General features: G+C 44.6%; 1 protein-coding gene across 1 annotated transcript in view; it reads left to right on the top strand.

The window, feature by feature from the left end:
* Positions 1-27,883, top strand: part of tacr2 (tachykinin receptor 2) — a 98,473-nt gene that overhangs the window by 25,695 nt on the left and 44,895 nt on the right. The window contains exon 3 of the mRNA XM_060841825.1: positions 26,261-26,411. Coding sequence (XP_060697808.1) covers positions 26,261-26,411 — 151 coding nt within the window. The remainder of the gene's footprint in view (positions 1-26,260; positions 26,412-27,883) is intronic.

The following is a 27,883-nucleotide window of genomic DNA, read 5'->3' as shown; positions in this document are numbered from 1 at the left end:
TGGTCGGCATGGACAGGTTGGACCGAAGGGTCTGTTTCCATGCTGTACATCTCTATGACTCTAAGACTCCATGGGATCTTTTACATCCTGCAATAAGGAGCTGTTCAATCACATACCAAAGTCAGCACCTCAGTGCAGGACACCCTTAGTACTGCTCTGGATTGTTGAGCACAAAGAGATAGACTAAATGGCACTTTACTGAAGAGTGCACAGTGACAGTGGGACATGGAAATGGATGTATATTAATCTTTGAAAGTGATAGGGCATATTGAGAGAGTGGTTGGCAAGGCAATTGCAATCTTGGCCTTTGTAAATAAAGATAATGACTAAAAAAAGGGATGTTTTGCTGAAACTTCATAAATCTCTGGTTGGCTCCATGTCCAGTTCTGGTTGCCACTTATTAGGAACCGTGTGAGAGTCCTCAAAAGGGTACAGAGATTTGCCAAACTGTCTTCAGAGATGGAGTTTGTTGGAGAGGATGGAATTGTTCTCCTAGCATGAAAAGAGGATTAAGATAGAGGTTTGATAAACATAGGAGAAAGTGAGGACTGCAGATGCTGGAGTAGCAGAGTTGAAAAATGTCGTGCTAGAAAACCACAGCAGGCCAGGCAGCATCCGAGGAGCAGGAGAATTGACGTTTTGGGCATAAGCCCTTCTTCAGGAATCGGAATTTGATAAACATATTCAAGATTATTGTAGGATCAGAGAAACAAAGTTAAGAACAGGTAAAAGCAAAAAATAAAAGCAAATACTGCAGGCATTGGAAATCTCAAATGAGAACTTAAAAAAGAGATTAGGAGAGCTAAAAGGGTATATGAATGGATACCGGCAGGGAAAATAAAGGAAATTCCCAAGTTGTTTTAAAAATGCATTAAGGATATCGAGGGAAAGAGTAGGGCATATTAAGGACCACAGTGGTAGTTTGTGTGTGGAACAGGATGATGATATAGTTTCAGTTCCAAATGAATACTTTGCATCTGAGTTCACCAATGAGAGAGGTGATATGGATACAGAAATCAGGGAGAAGGTCTGTGATACTGTTAAAGAAATTGCCACAAACAGAGAGAAGATTTGAGTGGTCTAATAGGCTTAAAAGTGATAAATTTCCAGAGCTGAATGAAATATATCCTGGGTTGTTGAGTGAGGCAAAGGCAGAAATAGCCGGGGCACTGGTAATAATTTTCAATTTCTCTTGGGCCAGAAGACAGGTGCTAATATGGGATTGTTGTTCATGAAGGGGGCTAGGAATAAACCAGGAAACTACGGGCAGTCAGTCTAACCTTGTTAATAGGGAAACTACTGGCAATAATTCTGAGGAACAGGATTAGTCTGCATTTGGAAAGGCAGCAACTAATCAAGAACTATCAGCATGGATTTGTTAACGGAAGATCATGTCTGATCAACTGAATTGGTGACCTGTGGCCAGTGAAGAATTGAATTTTTTTGCAAATGCTCCTCTCTTGCCTCACTTAACAACATAGGATACATTTCATTCAGCTTTCGAGACTTATCTACGTTTAAGCCTGCCAGACCACTCAGAACATGCTCTCGGTCAATGCTAATTTAAAAAAATTATAACACAGACCTTTTCCATGACTTCTATACCTATGTTGGCCCAGTCATTAGTGAACACCAATATAGAGTGTTAATTTCCAACCCTACCTACATCCTCCAGCTCCACACACAAGTTACCACTGTGGTCCTTAATGGGCACTACTCTTCGCCTAGTTATCCTTTTACCCTTAATGTACTGTATAATAATTTAGGATTATCTGTTATTTTACCTGCCATTATTCTTTCATGCTCCCTTTTTGCTCTCCTGATTTTCTTCCTAGGTCCCTTTTGCATATTCTATACTCCTGTAGGGATTCTGCTGTTTGAGCCCTCAGTGTCTGTCATGAACCTCCCTATTTCTCTAATCCAATGCAATATATCCAGGGTTCACAGGATTTGATGGTCCCACCTTTTAGATTTAGTGGAACATATTCACCCTGTAGTCTCCTTATTTCTGTCTTGAATCCATCCTAAGACCATGGCACAGGCTTAACTAAAATTTTCAGCTCCCAGCCCACTGGCCAAATCATATCATATCTTATTAAAGTTAATGTTTTCCGTGATTGAGAATATTAATTTCAGGCGGAACCTTGTCCTTTTTTACAACAATCTTGAATCTAATGGTGTTATGATCATTGTCTGCAAAATACTCTCCTACTGATACTCAACCATTTGCCCAGTTTCATTACCTAAAATTAAGTGCAGGTCCTTCGACACACAGGCTTAAAAAGCAGTCCATAAGATTGTAAGACCACAAGGAATGGAAATGGGATTAAGTCATTTGGCTCTTTGTGCCTGCTCTGCCATTCAATAGGATCATGGTTGATCCAACATTCCTCAAAACCACTTTCCTACCTTCACCCATAACCCTTGAGTCCCCAACTGATCAAGGAATCTCCCCCAACAGCTCTTAAATCAGCACCCCTTCATTCAGAGACTCTTTTTTACGCAGTTCTGCCAACAGTACTGGTCACCACATTACCAAAAGAATGTGGATACTTTGGAGAAGGCGTAGAGGAGGTTCACCAGGATGTTGACTGGTATGGAGGGTGCTAGCTATGAAGAGAGGTTGAGTGGATTAGAATTATTTTCATGAGAAAGACAGAGGTTGAGGAGGATCTGACTGGGGTCTACAAAATCATGAGAGTTATAGACAGGGTGAATAGCAAGAAGCTTTTTTCCCAGAGTAGGGAACTCAATTACTAGGGGTCATGAGTTCAAGATGAGAGGGGAAAAGCTTAAGTGAGATATGTGTGGAAAGTTCTTTGCACAGAGGGTGGTGGGTGCCTGGAACGCATTGCCAGTGGAGGTGGTAGAGGCGGGCACAATAGCAGATACATGAATGGGTGGGAACAGAGCGATACAGATCCTTAGAAAATAGGTGATAGGTTTAGATAGAGAATCTGGGTCGCCGCAGATTTGGAGGGCTGAAGGGCGTGTTCCTGTGCTGTAATTTTTTTTGTCCTTTGTTCCTTCTGGGCCTAGATTTTCCCATGCGGGGAAACATCCTCTAAGGATTTTCTCTCTTAAGCCTGTAATGAATCCTATATATTTCAATGTGATCACCTCTCATTTTTCTAAACTCCAATGAGTAGAGTTCCAAAGCATTTAAATTTTGTCCTCCATACCAGTGATCATCCAAGTGAACTTTTTTGGAACTGCCTCCAATGAAACATTTTTTCCTTAGATAAAGGACCAAAACTGCTCACAGTACTCCAGAGATGATCTCACCAGCACCTTGTACCATTGCAGTAAGATTTCCCTACTTTTATACTGCAACTGCCTTGAAATAAGGGCTGATATTCCATGAGCCTTCCTGATTACCTCCCACATCTCTCCATATAAATAATACACTGATCTTTTGCTCCCCCTTCCAAAATGAACAACTTTATATTTTCCCACATTGTACTCCATTCGCCAACTTTTTGATCACTTACATAATCTATCAATATCTCAGTTTGAGTGTGAGAAACATGGGTCAGAAACAACTGCGTTTAACTTAAATAAAGGGAATAACAATGAAGTAAGCACAGAGGTGGCTAAAATGAACTGAGTGGATAGGTTGGCAGGAAAAATAGTAAGTAAGCAATAGCAGACATTTAAGAAGACATTTAATTAACCCTGGGTCCCTGGCATAGTAAGGTAGCAGTGCTAACCACAGATGAGGCACATTTTTCACACAAAGGGTGTTGAGTGCCTGGAACATGCAGACAGAGGAGGTGGTGGAAGCAGACACAGTAGCAGCATTCAAAAAACACCTGGATGAATACATGAATAGGAAGCGAATAAAGGGATATGGACCCTGTAAGTCAAGACAGTTTTGGTATGGAAGGACAAAATGTGTCAGTGCAGGTTTAGAGGGCCAAAGGGCATGTTCCTGTGATTTATTGTTCTTTGTTCTTTATTCTACAAAAGGATCTTGATCAATTGGGTCAAAAGACTGAGGAGTAGCAGATGGAATTTAATTTGGATAAATGTGAGGTATTGCTTTTTGTAAAATAACAAGGGTAGTTCTTATACAATTAATGACAGAGCCCTGGGTAGTTTTGTAGAACAGAGATCTAGGGGTTCAGGTATATAACTTTTTGAAATTTGCAGCACAAGGTGATTAAGAAAATGTTTAGCATGTTTGTGCTCTTTGCTCAGACTTTTGAGTTTTGGAGTTGGGATGTCATGTTGAGGTTGTACAGGATATTGGTGAGGCTATTTTTGGAGTATTGTGTTCAATCTGGTCATATGTTATAGATTAAACGCAGAGGGTTCAGAAAAGATTTACCAGGATGTTGTGGGGAATGGTTTGAGATATAAAAATAGGCTGGAAAGGCTGGGACCTTTTTCACTGGGATGGAGGAGGTTGAGGGGTGACCTTATAGAAGTTTATAAAATCAGGAAGAGCATAGATAAGGCAAATAATAAAAGGATGTTCCCTAGGATGGGGGAATTTCAAAAGTAGGAGGCATATTTTTAAGGTGAGAGGAGAAAGATTTAAGATGTACACCAGGGGTAACATTTTACATTGGTTTGTATGTGGAATGAACTGTCAAAGAAGGCAATGGGTGCAGGTACAGTTATAGTGTTTAGGGGTGGCATGGTGGCTCAGTGGTTAGAACTGCTGCCTCACAGTGCCAAGGACCCGGGTTCAAGTCCAACCTTGGGCGACTGACTGTGGAGTTTGTACATTCTCCCCGTGTTTGCGGGGATTTCCTCCAGGTGCTCTCACAATCCAATGATGTGCAGGTTAGGTGAATTTTGCCCATGGTGTTCGGGGGTGTGTAGGTAGGTGCATTAGTCAAGGATAAATACAGCGTAGGTGAATGGGTCCGAATGGGTTACTCCTCGAAGGGTTGGTGTGGACTTCTTAGGCCAAAGGGCCTGTTTCCACACTGTAGGGATTCTAGTCTTATCTAATCTAATCTAAAAGTCAAATAAGTTTATGAATAGGAAAGATTTGCAGAGATATGGGCCAAATGCATGCAGGTGGGATTAGTTTAGTTTGTGAACATGATCGGCATGGACTTATTGGACTGAAGGATCTGTTTTTGCGCTGTATGATGCTTTTAGCACAAATATACACCAGTAAGTATGAAAGACTCTAATCATGGCTGACCAAGGAAGTAAAGGGAAGTATTAAGCTGAAATAAAAAACATATGAGGAGGCAAAAGTCAGTGATAGCCCCAAAGACTGGGATAAAATTTGAAGCCAGTGAAGGAGGACAAAAATATAATAAAGAGAGAAAAAATAAATTATGAGGGCAAACTAGTGAGAAATTTAAAAACTGACAAAAAGAGCTTCTTTAAATATGTAAAAATGAAGCAAGAGGTGAAAGTGAACATAGGCCCATTAGAAAATGAATCTGGGGAGATAGTTATGGGGGATAAGGAAATATTAAAAGAGATAACCAGATGTTTTGCATCAGTTTTTATGGCGGAAATAAACCTTCTCTAAGATTCAATGAAGATACTTCGACCATGCCGTTAATATTAAAGAATACAGAAGAGGAATTCAGTGCCATCACCATCATTAGATAAGTAGCATTAAACACACTAATGGTGCTAAACTCCCCTGGCCCTGATGGCTTGCATCTTAGGATCCTAAAAGAAGTATCTGTAGAGATGGTGAATGTATTGGTTATAATTTTCCAAAAATCCTTGGATTCTGTCCTGAATGCATTTTAAGAATCTTGTTCCCTCTAAACCTTTCACACTATGACTACCTCAGTTAATATTAGGAAAGTTGTAACCTTTTCTGATGAAGAGCTTATGCTCGAAAGGTCGACTCTCCTGCTTCTCAGATGCTGGCTAACCGGCTCTGCTTTTCCAGCACAACACTCTTTGACTCTGATCTTCAGCATCTGCAGTCCTGATTTTTTCCGAAGTTGTAGCCTTCCACTATTACCAACCTATTTCCTTTACAGTTCACTGAAATTTGCCTACATATCTGTTCTTCTATTTCTTTTGGACTGTTAGGCAGCCTATAGTACACTCCCAGCAATGTGATTGGTCCTTTTGGTTTTTAAGTTCTGCACATGTGACTTCATTTGAAGAACCTTTAAGATCTCTCCTGTAAGAGATTCCTGATCAACATTGTAACACCTCCTCCTATTTTACCTCCTTCCCTGTTCCACCTTAAGATCCTGGAACATTGAGCTGCCAATTCTGCCCTTCTCTCAACTATGTCTAAACAATAGCGATGATGACATTACCCTCATATTTTACTTTGCGCAATCAGCTCATCTGTCTTGTTTGCCAGATTCCTAGCATTAAAATAAATACCATCCAACCTTGCTAAAGTCCTTTGTTCTTTAACTGGCTGATAATCTCCAAATGTTCCTGACCCCACCTCCCACCACCAAACCATCATCACCCCACCTCCCACCACCAAACCATCATCTCCCAAGACCCCACCTCCCACCACCAAACCATCATCTCCCAGACCATCCATAACCTCATCACCTCAGGGGATCTCCCATCCACCGCCTCCAACCTCATAGTCCCACAACCCCGCACCGCCCATTTCTACCTCCTGCCCAAAATCCACAAACCTGACTGCCCCGCTGACCCATTGTCTCAGCCTGCTCCTGCCCCACCAAACTCATCTCTGCATACCTCGACACGGTCCTGTCCCCCTTAATCCAAGAATTCCCCACCTACATTCGTGTCACCACCCACGTCCTCTACCTCCTCCATGATTTTCGCTTCCCCGGCCCCCAACGCCTTATCTTCACCATGGACATCCAGTCCCTATACACCTCCATCCCCCATCATGAAGGCCTCAAAGCCCTCCGCTTCTTCCTTTCCCACCGAACCAACCAGTACCCTTCCACTGACACCCTCCTTCGACTGACTGAACTGGTCCTCACTCTGAACAACTTCTCTTTCCAATCCTCCCACTTCCTCCAAACCAAAGGAGTAGCCATGAGCACCCACATGGGCCCCAGCTATGCCTGCCTCTTCGTAGGATATGTGGAACAGTCCATCTTCCGCAGCTACACTGGCACCACCCCCCACCTTTTCCTCCGCTACATTGATGACTGTATCGGTGCTACCTCGTGCTCCCACAAGGAGGTTGAACAATTCATCCACTTTACTAACGCCTCCCACTACGACCTCAAATTTACCTAGACCGTCTCAGACTCCTCCCTCCCCTTGCTAGACCTCTCCATTTCTATCTTGGGCGACCAACTCAACACGGACATTTACTATAAACCAACCGACTCCCACAGTTACCTAAATTACACCTCCTCCCACCCTGCCCCCTGTAAAAACACCATCCCATATTCCCAATTCCTTCACCTCTGCCGCATCTACTCCCAGGAGGACCAATTCCAATACCGAACAACTCAGATGGCCTTCTTTTTCAAAGACCGCAATTTCCCCTCAGACGTGGTTGACGATGCTCTCCACCACATCTCCTCCACTTCCCGTTCCTTCGCCCTTGAACCCCGCCCCTCCAATCGCCACCAGGACAGAACCCCACTGGTCCTCACCTACCACTCCACCAACCTCCAGATACATCGTCACTTCTGCCACCTCCAAACAGACCCCACCACCAAGGATATATTTCCGTCCTCTCCCCTATCAGCGTTCCAGAAAGACCACTCCCTCCGCGACTCCCTCGTCAGGTCCACACCCCCCACCAACCCAACCTCCACTCCCAGCATCTTCCCCTGCAACCGCAAGAAATGCAAAACTTGCGCCCACACCTCCCCCCTCACTTCCCTCCAAGGCCCCAAGGGATCCTTCCATATCCAACACAAATTCACCTGCACCTCCACACACATCATTTACTGCATCCGCTGCACCCGATGTGGCCTCCTCTGCATTGGGGAGACAGGCCGCCTACTTGCGGAACATTTCAGAGAACACCTCTGGGCCACCCGCACCAGCCAACCCAACCGCCCCATGGCTGAACACTTTAACTCCCCCTCCCACTCCGCCAAGGACATGCAGGTCCTTGGCCTCCTCCATCACCAGACCATGGCAACACGATGCCTGGAGGAAGAGTGCCTCATCTTCCACCTAGGAACCCTCCAACCACAAGGGATGAATGCTGATTTCTCCAGCTTCCTCATTTCCCCTCCCCCCACCTTATCTCAGTCCCAACCCTTGGACTCAGCACCGCCTACTTGACCTGCAATCTTCTTCCCGACCTCTCCACCCCCACCTCCTCTCTGGCCTATCACCCTCACCTTAACCACCTTCCACCTATCACATTCCCAACGCACCTCCTCCAAGTCCCTCCTCCCTACCTTTTATCTTAGCCTGCTTGGCACACCCTCTTCATTCCTGAAAAACATCGATTCTCTTGCTCCTTGGATGCTGCCTGACCTGCTGCGCTTTTCCAGCAACACATTTTTCAGCTCTTGCTCAAAAGACTTGCTATTTTTTCTTGGTCATGAGGGATGCCACTGATTGGGGGTAGGTAGTAAGTGAGGTGCAATATGTGAGAAGTTATGATGAGAAATCTTGCTAGGCCTCAAGGGAAAATTCAGATGCAACGCACACTTTGCCAAACCTGCTGTAAGCTTCATCCCTGTTTCTCTGTCACAGATACTGCCACACCTGCTGAGTTTCTACCACAATTTCTGTTCTTATTTTCGATTAAGAATGGTGTTCCTTTTAGGAATCACTGCTTTCAGGCTTTGGGCAAGAGTTCTGGGAAGGGTGGGATGTCAAGTGGTAATGGCCTGAAACTCACGGGCATTCAATTGTTCGAAAATAGAATTAGATGGCCATTTAAAGGAAGCAAATTTCCGTGGCTATGGTGAACAAGCAGAAGATTGCATCTGACTGAATTGTTGCACAGAGAGCTGGCATGTATCCCATAGGCTGAATGGCCAACCTCGATACCATAAATGACTCCATGAATTTGTTAACGGTTTGTATGAAGGCTTAATTATATCAGTCCTGAAATTATCTTCCACTAATTTGAATCAATGTCCCTCAATAATCAAAGTCTCATAAGCAGTTACAGCACACCTGGAAGCCATTCAGCCCATTGAGTCCATGCCTATCAACAAAGATCTGACTGCACTATTCCCATTTTCAAGCTTTTGGCTTATGGCCCTGGAGGCTATGACAGTACAAGTGACTATCTCAATACTGAATAAATGTTACAAGAGTAACTTTTCAAGCAGTGAGTTCTGGACTCCCACCATCTTTTTAGGGAAAAACAACCTCTCAATTCTTAGCTTTTTACCTCTTACCTTAAACGTATGACACCTGTTTATTGACCTTTTTACTAATGTCAAATGTGCCTTCTAATTCATGCTATTTATACCTTTCTTAGAATCATAGGGATGTACAGCATGGAAACAGACCCTTCGGTCCATGCCGACCAGATATCCCAACCCAACCTAGTCCCACCTGCCAGCACCCAGCCCATATCCCTCCAAACCCTTCCTATTCATATACCCATCCAAATGCCTCTCAAATGTTGCAATTGTACCAGCCTCCACCACATCCTCTGGCAGCTCATTCCATACACGTACCACCCTCTGTGTGAAAAGGTTGCCCCTTAGGTCTCTTTTATACCTTTCCCCTCTCACCCTAAACCTATGCCCTCTAGTTCTGGATTCCCTGTCCCCAGGGAAAAGACTTTGTCTATTTATCCTATCTATGCCCCTCATAATTTTGTAAACCTCTATAAGGTCAACCCTCAGCCTCCAACGCTCCAGGGAAAACAGCCCCAGCCTCTTCAGCCTCTCCCTGTAGCTCAGATCCTCCATCCCTGGCAACATCCTTGTAAATCTTTTCTGAACCCTTTCAAGTTTCGCAACATCTTTCCGATAAGAAGGAAACCAGAATTGCACACAATATTCCAACAGTGGCCTAACCAATGTCCTGTACAGTAAAAAATGAGGTCTGCAGATGCTGGAGATCACAGCTGCAAATGTGTTGCTGGTCAAAGCACAGCAGGTTAGGCAGCATCTCAGGAATAGAGAATTCGACGTTTCGAGCATAAGCCCTTCATCAGGAATAAGAGAGAGAGAGCCAAGCAGGCTGAGATAAAAGGTAGGGAGGAGGGACTAGGGGGAGGGGCGATGGAGGTGGGATAGGTGGAAGGAGGTCAAGGTGAGGGTGATAGGCCGGAGTGGGGTGGGGGCGGAGAGGTCAGGAAGAGGATTGCAGGTTAGGAGGGCGGTGCTGAGTTGAGGGAACCGACTGAGACAAGGTGGGGGGAGGGGAAATGAGGAAGCTGGAGAAATCTGAATTCATACCTTGTGGTTGGAGGGTTCCCAGGCGGAAGATGAGGCGCTCCTCCTCCAGCCGTCGTGTAGTTGTGTTCTGCCGGTGGAGGAGTCCAAGGACCTGCATGTCCTCGGTGGAGTGGGAGGGGGAGTTAAAGTGTTGAGCCACGGGGTGATTGGGTTGGTTGGTTCGGGCGGCCCAGAGGTGTTCTCTGAAGCGTTCCGCAAGTAAGCGGCCTGTCTCACCAATATAGAGGAGGCCACATCGGGTGCAGCGGATGCAATAGATGATGTGTGTGGAGGTACAGGTGAACTTGTGGTGGATATGGAAGGATCCCTTGGGGCCTTGGAGGGAAGTGAGTGTGGAGGTGTGGGCGCAAGTTTTACATTTCCTGCGGTTGCAGGGGAAGGTGCCGGGGGTGGAGGTTGGGTTGGTGGGGGGTGTGGATCTGACAAGGGAGTCACGAAGGGAGTGGTCCTTGCGGAACGCTGAAAGGGGAGGGGAGGGAAATATATCCTTGGTGGTGGGGTCCGTTTGGAGGTGGCGGAAATGGCGGCGGATAATACGTTGTATGCGCAGGTTGGTGGGGTGGTAGGTGAGAACCAGTGGGGTTCTGTCTTGGTGGCGGTTGGAGGAGCGGGGCTCAAGGGCGGAGGAGCGGGAAGTGGAGGAGATGCGGTGGAGGGCATCGTCGATCACGTCTGGGGGGAATCTGCGGTCCTTGAAGAAGGAGGCCATCTGGGTTGTGCGGTGTTGGAATTGGTCCTCCTGGGAGCAGATGCGGCAGAGACGAAGGAATTGGGAATATGGGATGGCGTTTTTACAGGGGGCAGGGTGGGAGGAGGTGTAGTCCAGGTAGCTGTGGGAGTCAGTCGGTTTATAATAGATGTCTGTGTTGAGTCGGTCGCCCGAGATAGAAATGGAAAGGTCTAGGAAGGGGAGGGAGGAGTCTGAGACAGTCCAGGTGAATTTCAGGTCGGGATGGAAGGTGTTAGTAAAGTTGATGAACTGTTCAACCTCCTCGTGGGAGCACGAGGCAGCGCCGATACAGTCATCGATGTAGCGGAGGAAAAGGTGGGGGGTGGTGCCAGTGTAGTTGCGGAAGATGGACTGTTCCACATATCCTACGAAGAGGCAGGCATAGCTGGGGCCCATGCGGGTGCCCATGGCAACTCCTTTAGTTTGGAGGAAGTGGGAGGATTGAAAAGAGAAGTTATTCAGGGTGAGGACCAGTTCAGTCAGTCGAAGGAGGGTGTCAGTGGAAGGGTACTGGTTAGTGCGGCGGGAAAGGAAGAAGCGGAGGGCTTTGAGTCCTTCGTGATGGGGGATGGAGGTGTACAGGGACTGGATGTCCATCGTGAAAATAAGGCGTTGGGGACCGGGGAAGCGAAAATCCTGGAGGAGGTGGAGGGCGTGGGTGGTGTCCCGAACGTAGGTGGGGAGTTCTTGGACTAAAGAGGACAGGACCGTGTCGAGGTATTGGGAGATGAGTTCGGTGGGGCAGGAGCAGGCTGAGACAATGGGTCGGCCGGGGCAGGCAGGTTTGTGGATTTTGGGCAGGAGGTAGAAACGGGCGGTGCGGGGTTGTGGGACTATGAGGTTGGAGGCGGTGGATGGGAGATCCCCTGAGGTGATGAGGTCCTGGATGGTCTGGGAGATGATGGTTTGGTGGTGGGAGGTGGGGTCGTGGTCAAGGGGGCGATAAGAGGAGGCGTCCGCGACGGTTCCCTCAACTCAGCACCGCCCTCCTAACCTGCAATCCTCTTCCTGACCTCTCCGCCCCCACCCCACTCCGGCCTATCACCCTCACCTTGACCTCCTTCCACCTATCCCACCTCCATCGCCCCTCCCCCTAGTCCCTCCTCCCTACCTTTTATCTCAGCCTGCTTGGCTCTCTCTCTCTTATTCCTGATGAAGGGCTTATGCTCGAAACGTCGAATTCTCTATTCCTGAGATGCTGCCTAACCTGCTGTGCTTTGACCAGCAACACATTTGCAGCAATGTCCTGTACAGCCTCAACATGACCTCCCAACTCCTGTACTCAATACTCTGACCAATAAATGAAAGCATACCAAACACCTTCTTCACTATCCTATCTACCTGCGACTCCACTTTCACGGAGCTATGAACCTGCACTCCAAGGTCTCTTTGTTCAGCAACACTCCCTAGGACCTTACCATTAAGTGTATAAGTCCTGCTGAGATTTACTTTCCCAAAATGCAGCACTTCAGTATTTCAGTCAGACCCATACCAACCCCTGTGCCCAGTGGTTCAGTCAGACCCACATTGAGCCTGTGTCCAGTTCTGGTCAGTCCTGACCTCAGTATTGAGTCCACAATTACTGTATTGGCTATTTGGTACTACATCTGAAAATGTGTTGCTGGAAAAGCGCAGCAGGTCAGGCAGCATCCAAGGAGCAGGAGAATCGATGTTTCGGGCATGAGCCCTTCTTCAGGAATCTCCAGCATCTGCAGTGCTCACTTTCTCCTATTTGGTACTACAATCCACTTCACTTGACTGTACTTCATTTTTCTGCATACCCCTCCGATTTTTGTTCTCCAACACGTAATCAGCTAATACTATTGGATCATCCTCCATGGCCCTTCGAGCCACCGCAGGGAGGTTTATATATAATATCTTCCTGTGTATGACAGTGTGTTCTCACATCGCCTCTGGCTGTTTAGTCAATTACCTTAAATCTGAGTCCCCTTGATACTGACCCTTTTAGCACAGGAAACATTTCTCCCTTATTTGCTCTCTAATATTTGCTCTCTACCCTATGTATTAATGAAACAGCAATAACCATTCCCATTTGCATTAACATCAATTTCTAAGTTGCTGATTGTACTGTCTTAAGTGCTACATTTAATTCACACACAAACATCTGTTCTTACTTGCTCATATCTCACGCACTGACAGCAAGAACAAAGTGAAATCAATAGTACCTATTATAGACAGTGTACAGTCTATCGTAAAACAGATTTATCAAGGCAGAATTCGTTTTATTAGATTGCCTATAGTGTGGAAACAGGCCCTTCAGCCCAGCAAGTCCACACTGACCCTCTGAAGAGTAACCCACCCAGACCCATTCCCTTACATTTATCCCTGACTAATGGGTCTAAACTATGAGCAATTTAACATGGTCAATTCACCTGATCTGTACATTTTTGGATTGTGGGAGGAAACGCACACAGATATGGGGAGAATGTGCAAACTCCACACAGTGTCCCGACGTAGGAATCGAACCCGGGTCCCTGGCAGCACTGCTAACCACTGAGCCACCAGGACGCCCTTTTAGTTTATATATTTTCAGGTCAGGATCCTTTATCAAGCCTGTTTGGGGATATAAACAAAAATCAAACTGTTATATTGCCAGTGACTTTCTGGTGATTGTGTCTCAGATGCATGAATCAATCTGAGAACTATTCAGAAACATCACTTGTTAACAATTTGTCACTTTCAAACTCAGGATTCTAGTGGGTGTAACAGATTTAACAGAGCTCCTGTCTGAAATAGGGAGAGCCTGAGAACTCAGGTTGACACATCACGTTTGATTCTGGTGATTTAGAAGCTCTGAAAATGATGGTGCCTGTACTTCTGTCCATTTCAAGCATGGCCTAAGTGATACCTCCTGCTATAAAAGGACATTGAGGGGACATGCCTGCTGTGCCAAGAGAAATATGAAAGCATATAGAATCATACAGCACAGAAGCAGATACTTCGGTCCAACAGGTCCAGGCCAATCATAATTCCAAATTAAACTAGTCCCACCTGCCTGTGCTAGGCCTGTAAACCTTCAAACCCTCTTATTTATGTATTTACTGAAATGTCTTTTAAACAGAGTAACTGTACTGCATCCACTGTTTTCTTTGGCAGTTCATTTCACGCACAAACCACTCTCTGTGTAAAAGAAATTGCCCCTCATGCCCTTTCCAAGTCTTTCTCCTCTTACCTTAAAATATGTCCCTGGTCTTGAAATCCTCCGCCTTAGGGAAAAGACATCTGCCATTCACCTCATCTATATGTTCCTGATGTTATAAACCTCTATAAGGTCATCCCTCAACCTCCTATGTTCCAGTGAAATAAAAAGTCCCAGCCTTTCCAGACATTTCCCATAACTCTAACCCTCCATTCCCAGTAACATTTTGGCAAATCTCTTCTGAACCTTTTCAGCTTAATAATATCCTTCCTAAAGCAGGGCAACCAGAACTGGACACAGTACTCCAGAAGAAGCCTCACCAGTGTCCTGGGCAACTTCGTCATAACATCCTAACTCCTATACTCAAAGGTCTCAGTAATGAATGCAAGTGTACTTAACCATGTAAACAAATTGCAGAGAAGTGAAAAGTCATAGATAAAAGGAAGAGGATATCAATTTCCCCAACATTAACTGGGGTGGTCATAGTGCAAAAGGTTTAGAGGATGTGGAATTCTTAAAAGGCATTAGCAGAGCTTTATGGCGTGCAAGGGAGGAGGCGGTCCTGAACTCAATTTTAGGTAATGAAGACAGGACATGGTTGAAGCATTAGTGGGACAGCATCTTGCAGATAGTGATCTTAACCTGTTAGATTCAAGATTATGAAAAAAGACAGAGATGAGCCTGTAATCAAATTTTGCAACTTGGGGAAGGCTAGTTTTAATAAGATCAGATATGATTTAGCCAGAGTGCACTGGGAACAGATATTTCCAGGTAAATTCATCTCAGAACAGTGGGATACATTCAACATATTCCAATTAAGATTACCATCATATTTTGTGAACCCTGGATAATTGGAAAAAAGTAACATTAGATTAAGAGAAAAAGGGAGTATTAAGGTAGATAACTAATGCTCAGAGCAATATAATACCTAGAGGAGTGTGCAGCACGTGGAAGAGGGAACTTAAAAAGATTAGGAGATCTCAAAGGGGATATGAAAATATACTAGTAGATGAAATACAGGTAAATCCTAAGGTATTTTCCAAGTATATTAAGGGTAAAACAATAACGAGGGAAAAAGTAAGGCCCATTAAGGACAACAGTGGTAATTTGTGCCTGGAGTTAGGGCTCAAAAATGAATACTTTTGCATGGGTGTCCATGACTGAGCGGGGAAATAGAGGTATAGAAATCAGGGAGAAGCTCTGTGATATAATTAAATGAATAAACATAGACAGAGAGGAGTGCCTGAGTGAGGTTCGGTCAAGAAGAAGGAGGAAGCTTTTGTTGGGTGTAGACAATTGGGATCCCTGACGAGTATAGGGGTGTAGGAGTACACTTAATTCAGAAATCAGTAGGGCAAAAAGGAAACCTGAGGTAGCTTTGGCAGATAAGGTAAAGGAGAATCCAAAAAGAGTCTACAAGTGTATTAATGCAAAAGAATAAGCAGGGAGAGAATAGCGTTCTTGAGGTTGTCTATGTGTGGAATCATAAGAGATTGGTGGGATCCTGAACAAATATTTTGTGTCAGTATTTATCGTGGGGAAAGACATGGAAGCTAGGGAACTCAGGGAAATAAATACTGATGTCTTTAAAAGAATCCACATGACAGAAGAGGAGGTGCTGGAGGTCTTAAAACTCATAAAGTGGATAAATCCCTGGGATCTGATGACATGTATCACAGGACATTGTGGGAAGCTAGGGAAAAAATTGTGGGGCTTCTTAGCAGAGATATTTGTATCATCGACACCACCGGTGAGGTGCCAGAAGACTGCAGAGTAGCTAATGTGCCATTATTTAAGAAATGCCAGGGAAGTACAAACTGGTGAGCCTAATATCAATGGTGGGTAAATTGTTCGAGGGATTCTGAAGGACAGGATCTACATACATTTGGAAAGGCAAGGACTGATTAGGGCTAGTCAGCATGGCTTTGTGTGTAGAAAATTGTGTCTCGCAAATTTGATTAAGTTTTTTTGAAGAGATGACCAAGAAGATAGATGAGAGCAGTGGCGTAGACGTTGTCTCCATGGACTTTAGCAAGATCATTGACAAAGTACCACATGGGTAGACTGTTTAGTAAGTTTAGATCACATTTGAACCAGGGAGAGTTCGCCAATTGGATGCAAAATTGCCTTTGACAGTAGGAGTTAGAGGGTGATAATAGAGGGTTGCTTTTCAGACTGGAATGATTTGCAGTGTGATGGAAGGATCGGTGCTGTGTCCACTGTTTTTCATCATTTTTTGAAATGAGAATATAGGAGGTGCAGTTAGTAAATTTGCGAATGACACCAAAATTGGTGGTAGAATGGACAGCGAAGAAGGTTATCTAAGAGTGCAACGGGATTATGATCAACTGCATCAGTGGGCCAAGGAATGGCAGATGGAGTTTAATGCAGATAAATGTGAGGCATTGCATTTTGGTAAGAGAAACCAGGGCAGGACTTACACAGTTAATGGAAGGACCCTGGGGAGTGTTGTTGATGAGAGAGATCTATGCAGTATTGGAAGTGACATTACAGGTACACAGGGTGGTGAAGAAGGCATTTTGGCAAGCAACCACCTGATGAAGGAGTGCACTCCAAAAGCTAGTGCTTCCAGATAAACCTGTTGAACTATAACCTGGTGTTGTGTGGTTTATAACTTTGTCCACCCCACCAACTTCTCCACATCTTGTTTTCATCAGTCAGAGCACTGAGTATGGGAGTTGGAATATCATGTTACAACTATACAAGACATTGGTAATGCCACATTTGGGGTACTGGAAGTTTGAGTTATATGGAGAGGCTTCATTGCAAGAGGGTTTGTGTATAGGAGCAAGGAATTCTTATTGCAGCTGTACAGGTTCTGAGAGTATTGTACAGTTTTGGTTTTCTTACCCAAGCATTTACCATAGAGGCAGTGCAGAGAAGGTTCATCAGACTGATTCCTGGTTTGTTGTGTGAGAAGAGGCTGGGTAAACTAGGCCTATGTAGATATTTTTAATCAACCTGTTCAGACATGTTGTAACTCACTTCTGGAGCAGTTAGGACTGGAGTTAGAAGAATGAGAGGTGGTCTCTTTGAAGCATATAATGTTCTGATAGGACTGGCCAGACTGGATGTAGAGATAGTTTTTTGGGCTTCTAAAGACCATAGTCTCTGGACACATGATAGGCATTTCAGACTGAGATGAGGAGACATTTCTTCTCTTGGAGTGTGGTGAACTTGTGGAATTCTTTACCAAATAAGTCTGTGGAGGCTAAGTCACTGTATATATTGAAAAGCTAAATAGTTGGCTTTCTAGAAGATAAAGGTGTCGGAGGTATAAGAAGAGAGTGGGAACATGTAATTGAGAGAAAAAAACCAACAATGATCATGCTTAATGACATCGAAGGTTTGATGGACTGAATGGCTTACTCTGCTGCTGTTTCCTATGTTTCTGTGATTTCCTCATCAATGGGCCTGACCCAGTCTAGAATCCCTCCATCATTGACACTCAGTAGCTGAAGTGGGTACTATCGACAAGTGGAATGGCAGAAATTCACCAAAGATCCTTAGACAGCACCTTCCAATACCTATGACCACTTCCATCTGGAAGGACAAGGGCAGTAGATACAAGGAACACCACCATCTTCAAGCTCTCCACCAAGCCACTCACCATCCTTCCTTCACTGTTGCTCAGTCAAAAATCTTGAAATTCCCTCTCTAATGGTATTGTCAACCTACAGCATGTGGTCTCCAGTGGTTCAAGAAGGCAGCTCACCACCACCATCTGAAGGGCACTCAGAATCAGCAATAAATGCTGGCCAACCAACAAAGCCCACCTCCCACAAATGAATTTTAAAAATGTACTTTAGGACCCGACCAGCTCAATCAGTAATGCTGCTGCAGAGTCACTCTTGGTAATGGACATTGAAATCCTCCATCCAGAGTACATCTTGCACCCTTGTCATTTTCAGTGCTTCCTCCAAGTGTTATTCAACATAGAGGCGTACTGATTCATCAGCCAAGGTGGGGGTGGGTTGTGTGATTTGTGGTAATGAGCAGGAAGTTCCTTGTCCATGTTTGACCAGGTGCAATGAGACGTTGTTGCATCCAGAGTCAATATTGAGGACTCCCAGGGCAAGTCCCCTACCGACTCCATACCATTGTGCTAGGTCTGTCTAGCCAGTGGAATGGGACATATCCAGAGATGGTGATGGCGGTGTCTGGGACATTTTCTATAAGGTATGATTCTGGGAGTATGACTATGACAGGCTGTTGATTGACTAGTTTGTGAGGCAGCACTCCCAATTTTGGCACTCATCCCCAGACCTCAGTAAGGAGGACATTGCAGGGCTGTGTTTGCCATTGTTGTTTCTGATTTCTGGATTGACACCAGGTGCTCTAAACAGTTTCATTCCTTTGAGACTTGTAAGCAATTTGATATCACTGTCTGGTTTGCTCAACCATCTCAAAGGGCAGTGAAGAGTCAACCACATTGCTCTGGTTCTGGAAGAACATGTAGACCAGACCAGGTAAGGATGGCAAATTTTCTTCCTTAGAGGTAATTGTTTAGACACCTGAGTTCAATTCCTGCCCCTGCAGATGGTGGATTTTAAATTCAATAAAAATCTGGAATTCAGTCTGATGATGAAACCATTGTCAATTGCCAGGAAATCTGCTTCACTGAAGTCCTTTAGAGAAGGAAATTGCTGTCTTTATCTGGTCTGGCCATCATGTGACTCCAGACCTACAGTAATATGGTTGACTATTAACTCCCTTCCGGCAGGGACAGGGCAAGGGAACAGATCATGGTTAAATGTCAATTAAGGGATCATTGGATGTGTGTGCATATCAAAACATATATGTCAAGATTAAAGTGAGTGCTGGAAAAGCACAGCAGGTCAGGCAGCATCTGAGGAGCAGAAAAATTGACATTTCGGGCAGGAGCTCTTCATCAGGAATGAGATGAAGGGCTCATATGGGCATATATAAACATATATGTCCATATGGGGAACAAATAATCGGTGTGAAAGTTTTGTCCAGTGTGAATTGGAAAAAAAATTTAATATAAAACCATAAGACATAGGATCAGCAGGAATTCATTTAATCTGCTCTGCTATTTAGAGAGATTCAGGGTGAGTTAGTAAATTTGCAAGGTGGAGTTGTGAATAATGTAGAAAGTTATCAAAGGATACAGCCGGATGTAGATCAGTTGCAGATGCGAGCGGTGAAATGGCAAATGGAGTTTAATCTGGGTAAGTGTGAGGTGCTGCACTTTGAGAGATCAAATGTTAATAAAAAGTATATAGTTAGTGGCAGGACTCTGAATAGCATTGATGTACAGAAGGGTCTTGGGGTTCAAGTCCATAGCTTCCTGAAAGTGGTCACTCAAATAGAGAGGATCGTAAAGAAGGTGTACAGCATGCTTGCCTTTATTGGTTGGGCAATTGAGTACAAGAGTCAGGATGCCATGTTGCTGCAGCTTTATACGACTTTGGTTAGGCCACACTGAGAATATTGCATTCAATTCTGGTCATCACATTACAGGAAGGATGTGGAGGCTTTGGAGAGGGTGCAGAAGAGGTTTATCAGAGTGCTGCCTGGATTACAGAGTATGAGTTATAAGGAGAGGCTAGAAAAACTTAGGTTATTTTCTCTTGAGCGGCAGAGGCTGAGGGGAGACTTGATAAAAATCTATAAAATTATGAGATACAGAGATAGGGTTCGCAGTCAGAATCCTTTTCCCAGAGGCGAAATGTCTAATACTAGGGGGCATGCATTTAAAGTGAGAGAGGGAAAGTTTAAAGGAGATGTAAGGGGCAAGTATTTTTACACAGAAAGTGGTTGGAGTCTGGAATGCACTGCCAGCAGTTGTGGTGGAGGCAGATATGATAAGGACATTTAAGGGACTTTTAGATAAGCTCATGAATATTGAAGGAATGGAGGGATATGGATCAAAAACATGCAGAAGAGATTTCAAGCCAAGTTCAGCACAACATCATGGGCCGAAGGGCCTGTTCTTATGCTGTATAGTTCTATGTTTCATGTTCAATGTTCTATCACAACTGATCTAACAATCTTCAACTCCGCTTTCCTGCCTTTTCCCCATAACCCTTGATTCCCTTACAGATTAAAAATCTTTCTGTCTTGGACTTGAATATATTTAATGGCCCCATCTGTGTGAAAAACCTCCACAGATTTATTATGCTCTGAGAAAAGAAATTTCTCCTCATTTCTGTTCAAAATGTGTAACTCCTTTTTCTGAAATTATTCCCTCTGGTATCAGACTCTTCCATAAGGAGCGGTGTCCTGTGGGTGTCTTTGGCCTCTGCTCTTTGTAGTTTTTTTAAATGACTTGGATGAGGAGGTTGAGGGGTGGGTTAGTAAATTTGCAGATGACACAAAGGTTGGAGGTCCTGTTGATAGTATTGAGGGCTATTGCAGGCTGCAGCGTGACATAGACAGGGTGCAGAGCTGGGCTGAGAAACCTGGATAAATGTGAAGTGATGCATTTTGGAAGGTCGAACTTGAATACTGAATATAGGATTAAAACAGGATTCTTGGCAGTGTGGAGGAACAGAGGGATCTTGGTGTTCAAGTACTTTTATCCCTCAAAGTTGCCACCCAAGTGGATAGGGTTGTTAAGAAAGCATATGGTGTTTTGGCTTTCATTAACAGGAGGTTCGAGTTTAAGAGCTGCAAGGTTTTTCTACAGCTCAACAAGTCCCTGGTGAGACCACACTTGGAATATTGTGTACAGTTCTTGTTGCCCTTTTATAGAAAAGATACAGAGGCTTTGGAGAGGGTGCAAAGAAGGTTTACCAGGATGCTGCCTGGACTGGAGGACTTGTCTTATGAAGAGAGGTTGACTAAGGGTGGACTTTTCTCTCTGGAGAGGAGGAAGAGAGGTGACCTGATTGAGGCATACAAGAGGCATGGATAGTGTCAATAGCCAGAGACTTTTCCCCAGGGCAGGATTGACTGGGATGAGGGATCATACTTTTAAGATATTAGGAAGAAGGTTTGAGGAGACATCAGAGGTAGGTTCTTTAGGCAGAGAGTTGTGAATGCATGGAATGCATTGCCAGCGGTGGTGATGGAAGCAGAGTCATTACAGACATGTAAGCACCTGTTGGGCAAGCACATGGACAGTAGTGAATTGAGGGATGCATAGGTAAGGTCATTTTATTTTAGATTACGATTAATCCTCGGCACAACATCATAGGCCAAAGGGCCTGTTCTTTGCTGTACTTTTCTATGTTGTATTTTCTATGTTCTAAGGAAACAACCTATCTGCATCTACCCTACCAAATCATCTTGTAAGGTCATTCTTCTATATTCCAGCAAATACTGGACTCAAACTCCCCTCATTAGACTGTCCCTCATACCCAATATCAACCAAGTGAACATTCTCTGGATTGTCTCCAATGTTAGAGTATCTTTTCTTCAATAAGGGGCCTAAAACTATTTACAGTATTCTATTTGTGGTGAGACTGGTGTCTTTATAGGTTTAGCATAACTTATCTACTTTAAATTTCATTGCCTTTGAAATAAAGGGCAATATTCCATTGGCCTTTCTTATTTTTTTTGATTGATCCATGAGTACTCCCATAGTTCCTGCAGTGTTTCTCTATTTAAATAATATTCAGCTCTTCTATTCTTCCTGCCAAAATGTATAATCCCACATTTCCATACAGTATATTACATCTGCCAAGATCTTGGCACTTGCTTAACCTTTCTATACTCCACTGTGACACCCTTTGTGCCATCTCCACCACTTGAATTCCCACCTTTTTTTGTGTCATCATCAAACTTGGTGATAGTGCACTCACTTCCCTCATCCAAGTCATTAATATTTATTGTAAAAGGTGTAGTAATGGTAAGGTCCTAAGGGCGAGTTGCTGAACAAAAAGACCTTGGCATGCAAGTTGAACAGGCTGTGGCTGTTTCCCTTGGAGCATCGGAGGCTGAGGGGTGACCTTATAGAGGCTTACAAAATCATGAGGGGCATGGACAGGGTAAGTAGACAAGGTCTTTTCTTTGGGGTGGGCGAGTCCAGAACTAGAAGGTATAGGTTTAGGGTGAGAGGGGAAAGATATAAAAGAGACTTAAGGGGCAACTTTTTCACACAGAGGGTGGTGCGTGTGTGGAATAAGCTGCCAGAGAAAGTGGTGGAGGCTGGTACAATTGCAACATTTAAAAGGCAAAAGTGAGGACTGCAGATGCGGCACGGTGGCACAGTGGTTAGCACTGCTGCCTCACAGCGCCTGAGACCCGGGTTCAATTCCCGACTCAGGCAACTGACTGTGTGGAGTTTGCACGTTCTCCCCGTGTCTGCGTGGGTTTCCTCCAGGTGCTCCGGTTTCCTCCCACAGTCCAAAGATGTGCGGGTCAGGTGAATTGGCCATGCTAAATTGCCCATAGTGTTAGGTAAGGGGTAAATGTAGGGGTATGGGTGGGTTGCGCTTCGGCGGGTCGGTGTGGACTTGTTGGGCCGAAGGGCCTGTTTCCACACTGTAAGTCTAGTCTTAACATAAAATGCTGGAGATGAGAGTCCAGATTAGAGTGGTGCTGGAAAAGCACAGCAGGTCAAGCAGCATCTGAGGAGCAAGAAAATCAATATTTCGGGCAAAAGCCTTTCACCGTCCCCTGCCACCGCAGGAATTGCAAAATCTGTGCCCACACTTCCCCCCCCTCACCTCTATCTAAGGCCCCAAAGGAGCCTTCCACATCCATCAAAGTTTCATCTGCACATCCAGCAATATCATTTATTGTATCCGTTGCTCCCGATGCGGTCTCCTTTTACATTGGGGAGACTGAACAACTTCTTGCAGAGTACTTTAGCGAAAATCTCCAGGAAAGCCGCACCAATCACACACCCTTCCGTGGCCGAACATTTCAACTCTCCCTTCCACTCTGCCAAGGACGTGCAGGTCCTTGGCCACCTCCACTGCTGCTTTCTCACCACCCGACACATGGAGGAAGAACCCCTTCATGGATACAGGAGGAAGAACCCCTTCATGGATACAGGAGGAAGAACCCCTTCATCTTCTCTTCATGCTAATATACGACCTCCATACCATGGGTTCTTGTTTTATTAAGTAGCCTAGAATGTGGATCTTTCTCAAACACCTTCTGAAAATCCAAATATATTATATCCACTGCTTCTCCTTTATCTATCCTACTTGTTAACTCCTCAAAGACTTCTAGTAATTTGTTGGCAAAACTCAGCAGGTCTTGGCAGTATCTGTGGGAAGAAAGTTAATGTTTTGAGCCAGGTGACTCTTCATTAGAATTGATAACAACTAGAAAAAAAGAGTTATTTATGCTGAAGACAATGTTTGACGGTCAGGGGGAGGTGAGTGAATAGATGGAGATGGAGCCCAGAGAGAGAGATATGAAACAGGTAGGAAAACAAGGAAACTATGGAAGGCAGACTAGGACAGAAGAAAAGTGACAATAAGAGCTAAGAGTAGGAGAGATTGGGTGAGCTGTGCTGAAAGGAGACCATACAATGTGATAGCAGGCCTGAGAGTGGGTGAAAATTGGTTGGTTGTGCTAAAAGCAACCAATGTCATAATAGGACTGGGTGTGAGGGTGAGTAACAAATATGGAATGGTGCAATCAGGCTCTAAGTGATTGAATTTGATATTGGAGCCCAGAGGCTGCAGAATCCTCAAGCTGAAAATGAGACATTGTTCTTTGGGCTTGCGCTAATGCTCGCTGGAACATTGCAGCAAGCCTGAGATAGGGAACCTGGTGGTCTGTTGAAATGACAGGTCGCTGGAAGCTCTGGCTCATTTTTACTGACAGATGTCCTGCAGTACAGTCACCCAAACTGTGCTTTGTCTCCCCAGTGTAGAGTAGTGAATACAGTAGACTACATTGAGTGAAGTGCAGGTAAATCACTGTTTCACCTGGAAGGTGTGTCTGGATGGTGAGTTGGGAGGAAGTAAATGGGCAGGTGTTACACCTCCTGTGATTGCATGGGAAGATATTGTAGGACCGTGGAGAGGAGTGGACCAGGGTGTCCCAGAGGGAACAGTGCCCGCAGAAGGCTGACAAGGGAGGGGACAGGTACTGCACATCCATGGCATAGAGGAGGGGGCTGGAGCCACAAACTGAAAATTCTGAAACTGACATAAAGCATCAGGAGAATTCTGAATGTAAGTGGGGAAGGACAGGACAAGGGGAGGAAAAAAGATCAAGTCAAAGTAAGGAGAGATATGTTCCATGGGGCAGGAGCAGACAGAAACAGCAGCTCTACCCAGATAGTTCTGTTTCTGGATTTTAGGGAGAAAGTAGAGTGGGTTGTATGGGTTGGGGATTATGAGCTGGGAGGCTGTCATGAGGGGATCCCAGATGAGGTGAGCGTGATGACAGTCGTGGCCACAAAAGCCTGGTATACCATGGTGGGGTCATATCCAGGGGTGGTAGCAGCAAGTATTTGAGAACTGGAGCTCAGCCTCCACAATGTAGTGGCCAATATGCCAGACAACAACTGCACCACCCTTGTTGGCAGGTTTGACGACAAAGTCAGGATTGGACCTAAGAACATGGAGTGCAGTCAGTTCAGAGGGAGAGAGTTTTGAATGGGTGAAGGGGACAGAAAAATTAAGGTGACTGATGTCACGTCGACAGTTCTCAATGAGTAAGTTGAGTGTGGGTAAAAAGGTCAGGGAGGGAGGTATGCCAGTGGATGGACTGTTATGGACCAGACCACACTCCCTCAAAATATCAAGGAGATTGCTTAGACCCTAACTTCTATTTAAAAGCAAGTGTAGGATGCTGTGTTCCAGATGTGATTTGATTGGTCCACTACTAGACTTTAAGAAAAACACACAATACTGTTATATCACAATTAAAATACAAATAAATAAAAACGTTGACTCTATTGAAATACTTAATATAATAATACATTATTTAATGATTAATCATCAACTGTCCCAATAAGCAACATCCCCTAAACACACTCTTGGCAGAGGCAAATCCAGAAAACAATTTTTGCTCATGTGCTATCACATCTACAGTCTAGGAGAAAGAAACACCAAAAGAAACAATCTAGCAGCAGAGGTGAACTCAAGCTTTTAACTGCAGTAGAAAGAGAGGTCTATTTTTTAGCTTCAATAGCCAACTCCAAATCCCAACTGAAAGCACAGTTAAAACCCTAGGTCTGTGTGAGCCTGACTCCATCCACTCATGCTTCTATCGTTTAATCTAAAAAAGAACTCAGGGAGCTCAAAGCTGTTTATCCATTGCTTCTGAAGCAGACATTCAGTACCACTGTGGCAACACCTCTCTGCTAGAGGAACAGCACAGAACAAATCTCTCTTAAAGGCACAGTACCATCATAGGAAGCATTGAAGGCAAGTGAAAGCATCTGTGGGATGGCAGGAGGAGGTCCACTGTCCACAGAAATGGGCATGGTTGGGAGGGGGTGGGGCTTGATGATGGAAGAAGTGTTCAATGTCATGTCCAGCCTGAAATTCATTGAGCTGGGGACACAGAGGGATAAAACTGAGCCCTTTGGTGAGTACAAAACATTCAGCATCAGAGAGCTGCAGGGATAGTAAATATCTAACAAGATTTGGAGTCAGGAGAAGGGATGGAGTCAGAGTGAAAGCTAGGGGAGGGAGGTTCCAGAGTATCTAACAGTTCTGATAGAGATAACAGACTCAAAGCTCAAACTAGATTCTTCCCACAGATGCTGCCAGAACTACTGAGTTTCCAAGTAATTTCTATTTAGTTTGAGATCTCCAGCACCTGCAGTTCTTTGTTTTATTCTAGTAAATTGATCAATTTCCCCTTCACAAAGTCTTTTCAACTCTGCTTGATCATATTATATATTTCCAAATATATTGTGATTGCATTCTTTATAATAGACAAACGATTCCCCAAAACCAGATGTTAAACTCACTGGCCTATAGATGGAAAAATGTATGCCCAAACTCAGTCCTTTAACCTCTGATGTTTAACAACTGTTACTGAGGCTAGCTTTATATTTTGGATTTTACAGAGTTCACATTCCTCTAGTATTATGTTTTCATGTGGAATAAACAAAACCGTTCCATTTATGGAATTTCTTTGAATATTTTTTGAGTATGTACAAATTGCATTATTGGTCGTTGTGTCTTCCAGATATCAACTTGTGGTGATTGTACTGACGTACCTCTTACCATTGATGGTGATGGGAGTTGCCTATACAAAGGTGGGAAAAACACTGTGGGCCAGCGAAATACCTGGAGACTCAACAGAAAGATATAGTGAGCATTTGAATGCAAAACGAAAGGTTTGTAGCAAAACAAAAAAAAAATCTGTCATCAGTTTGATTTAGAGAGGAGGGCATGTACCTGATGAATGCTTGCCATCACCTTAGAACAATGGGATTAATTCATTCAGTTAAACAGACTGCCATGGTTGTTCTTTGAGTAAAAAGTGAGGTCTGCAGATGCTGGAGATCAGAGGCTGAAAATGTGTGAAAACATTTTCTGCCATGGTTGTTACTGAGTTTAAATCCTTATTCCTTGAATTGTTTAATTTTTAATTCACTGATGGGATATGCACATCCCTTGCTAGGCCAGCATTTATTACTCATCTCTAATTATCCTAGAGAAAGTGGTGGTGAGCTGCCCACTTGAAGCATGGTCAGGGCGAGGGGAAGGAGAGTGGACAGAACAGGGCGAAGGACATTGGACAGGACAGGGGGAGAGTGTGGACAGAGTGGAGGAGGAGAGTGTGGACAGAATAGGGGGAGAGAGTGGACAAGATGGAAGGGGAGAGAGTTCCAGAACAGAGGGAGAAAGTGGATACGGTAGGGGTGGGGGTAGGTGAGGTTTGAGTGTGGAGAGAGTGGGTAGGGAGAGAGTGGACAGGATGAGGGGAAGAGAGTGGACAAAGTGGGGGCAGAGTGTGGACAGGATGGGGGAGAGTGAACACGGTGAAGTGGGAAGAGTGGACAGTGTGGGGAGAAATTTTACCCCTTCAAGGAGGGATCAATGACCAGGAATAGATTTAAGGTAAGGGGTAGGAGGTTTAGAGGAGATGTGAGGAAAAGCTTATTCAGCTAGAGGGTGGTGGGAATCTGTAAGGATGGAAAAGGCCGAAACCCTTATAACGTTTCAGGAGTATTTAGATGTGCACTGGCAATGCCAAAGAATACAAGGCTATGGGCCAAGTGCTGGAAAATAGAGATACAGGGCCAGGAGTTATATTGTTCTGCACGATACAGGAGCCAGTGGACCTTACCTATAGTAAGTGCTGGATGCTTCAAGAATTCTCGCTCAGAGTTGATGAGTTGGAGTCTGAGCTTCGAACACTGTAACACATCAGGGAGGGGGAGTGTTACCTGGATTCTGTGTTTCAGGAGGCAGTCACATCACTCCTTAGATTAACTACCTCAAATTAAGGTAGTAGTCAGGGACAGGAGTGACTATTAGTGAGACAGTTAGCAGGTCCAGAAGGTAATGCTGAAGGAGCCTCAGTCCTTGAGCTTGTCTAACAAATTTGAGATTCTTGCTCCCTATGTGGACAAGAGTGGGAGCTGTAGGGAGGATGAGCAAACTGACCATAGCACTGTGGTATGCCATTCAAGAGAAGGGTTGAAAAGAGAAATGTAGTTCTAATCGGTATAGTATAGACTGGGGAATAGACACTATTCTCTGTGGCCAGCATTGAGAGTCCCAAAGGCTGCATTGCCTGCCTAGTGCCCAGCTTCAGGATATCTCACCTGGGCTGCAGAGGAACTTGGAGAGGGAAGGGACA

The sequence above is a fragment of the Hemiscyllium ocellatum genome, chromosome 22 (genome assembly GCF_020745735.1).
Source record: "Hemiscyllium ocellatum isolate sHemOce1 chromosome 22, sHemOce1.pat.X.cur, whole genome shotgun sequence".
Classification (NCBI taxonomy): domain Eukaryota; kingdom Metazoa; phylum Chordata; class Chondrichthyes; order Orectolobiformes; family Hemiscylliidae; genus Hemiscyllium; species Hemiscyllium ocellatum.
The sequence above is the reverse complement of the archived record's forward strand: the minus strand, read 5'-3'. Positions and strand labels throughout refer to the sequence as shown.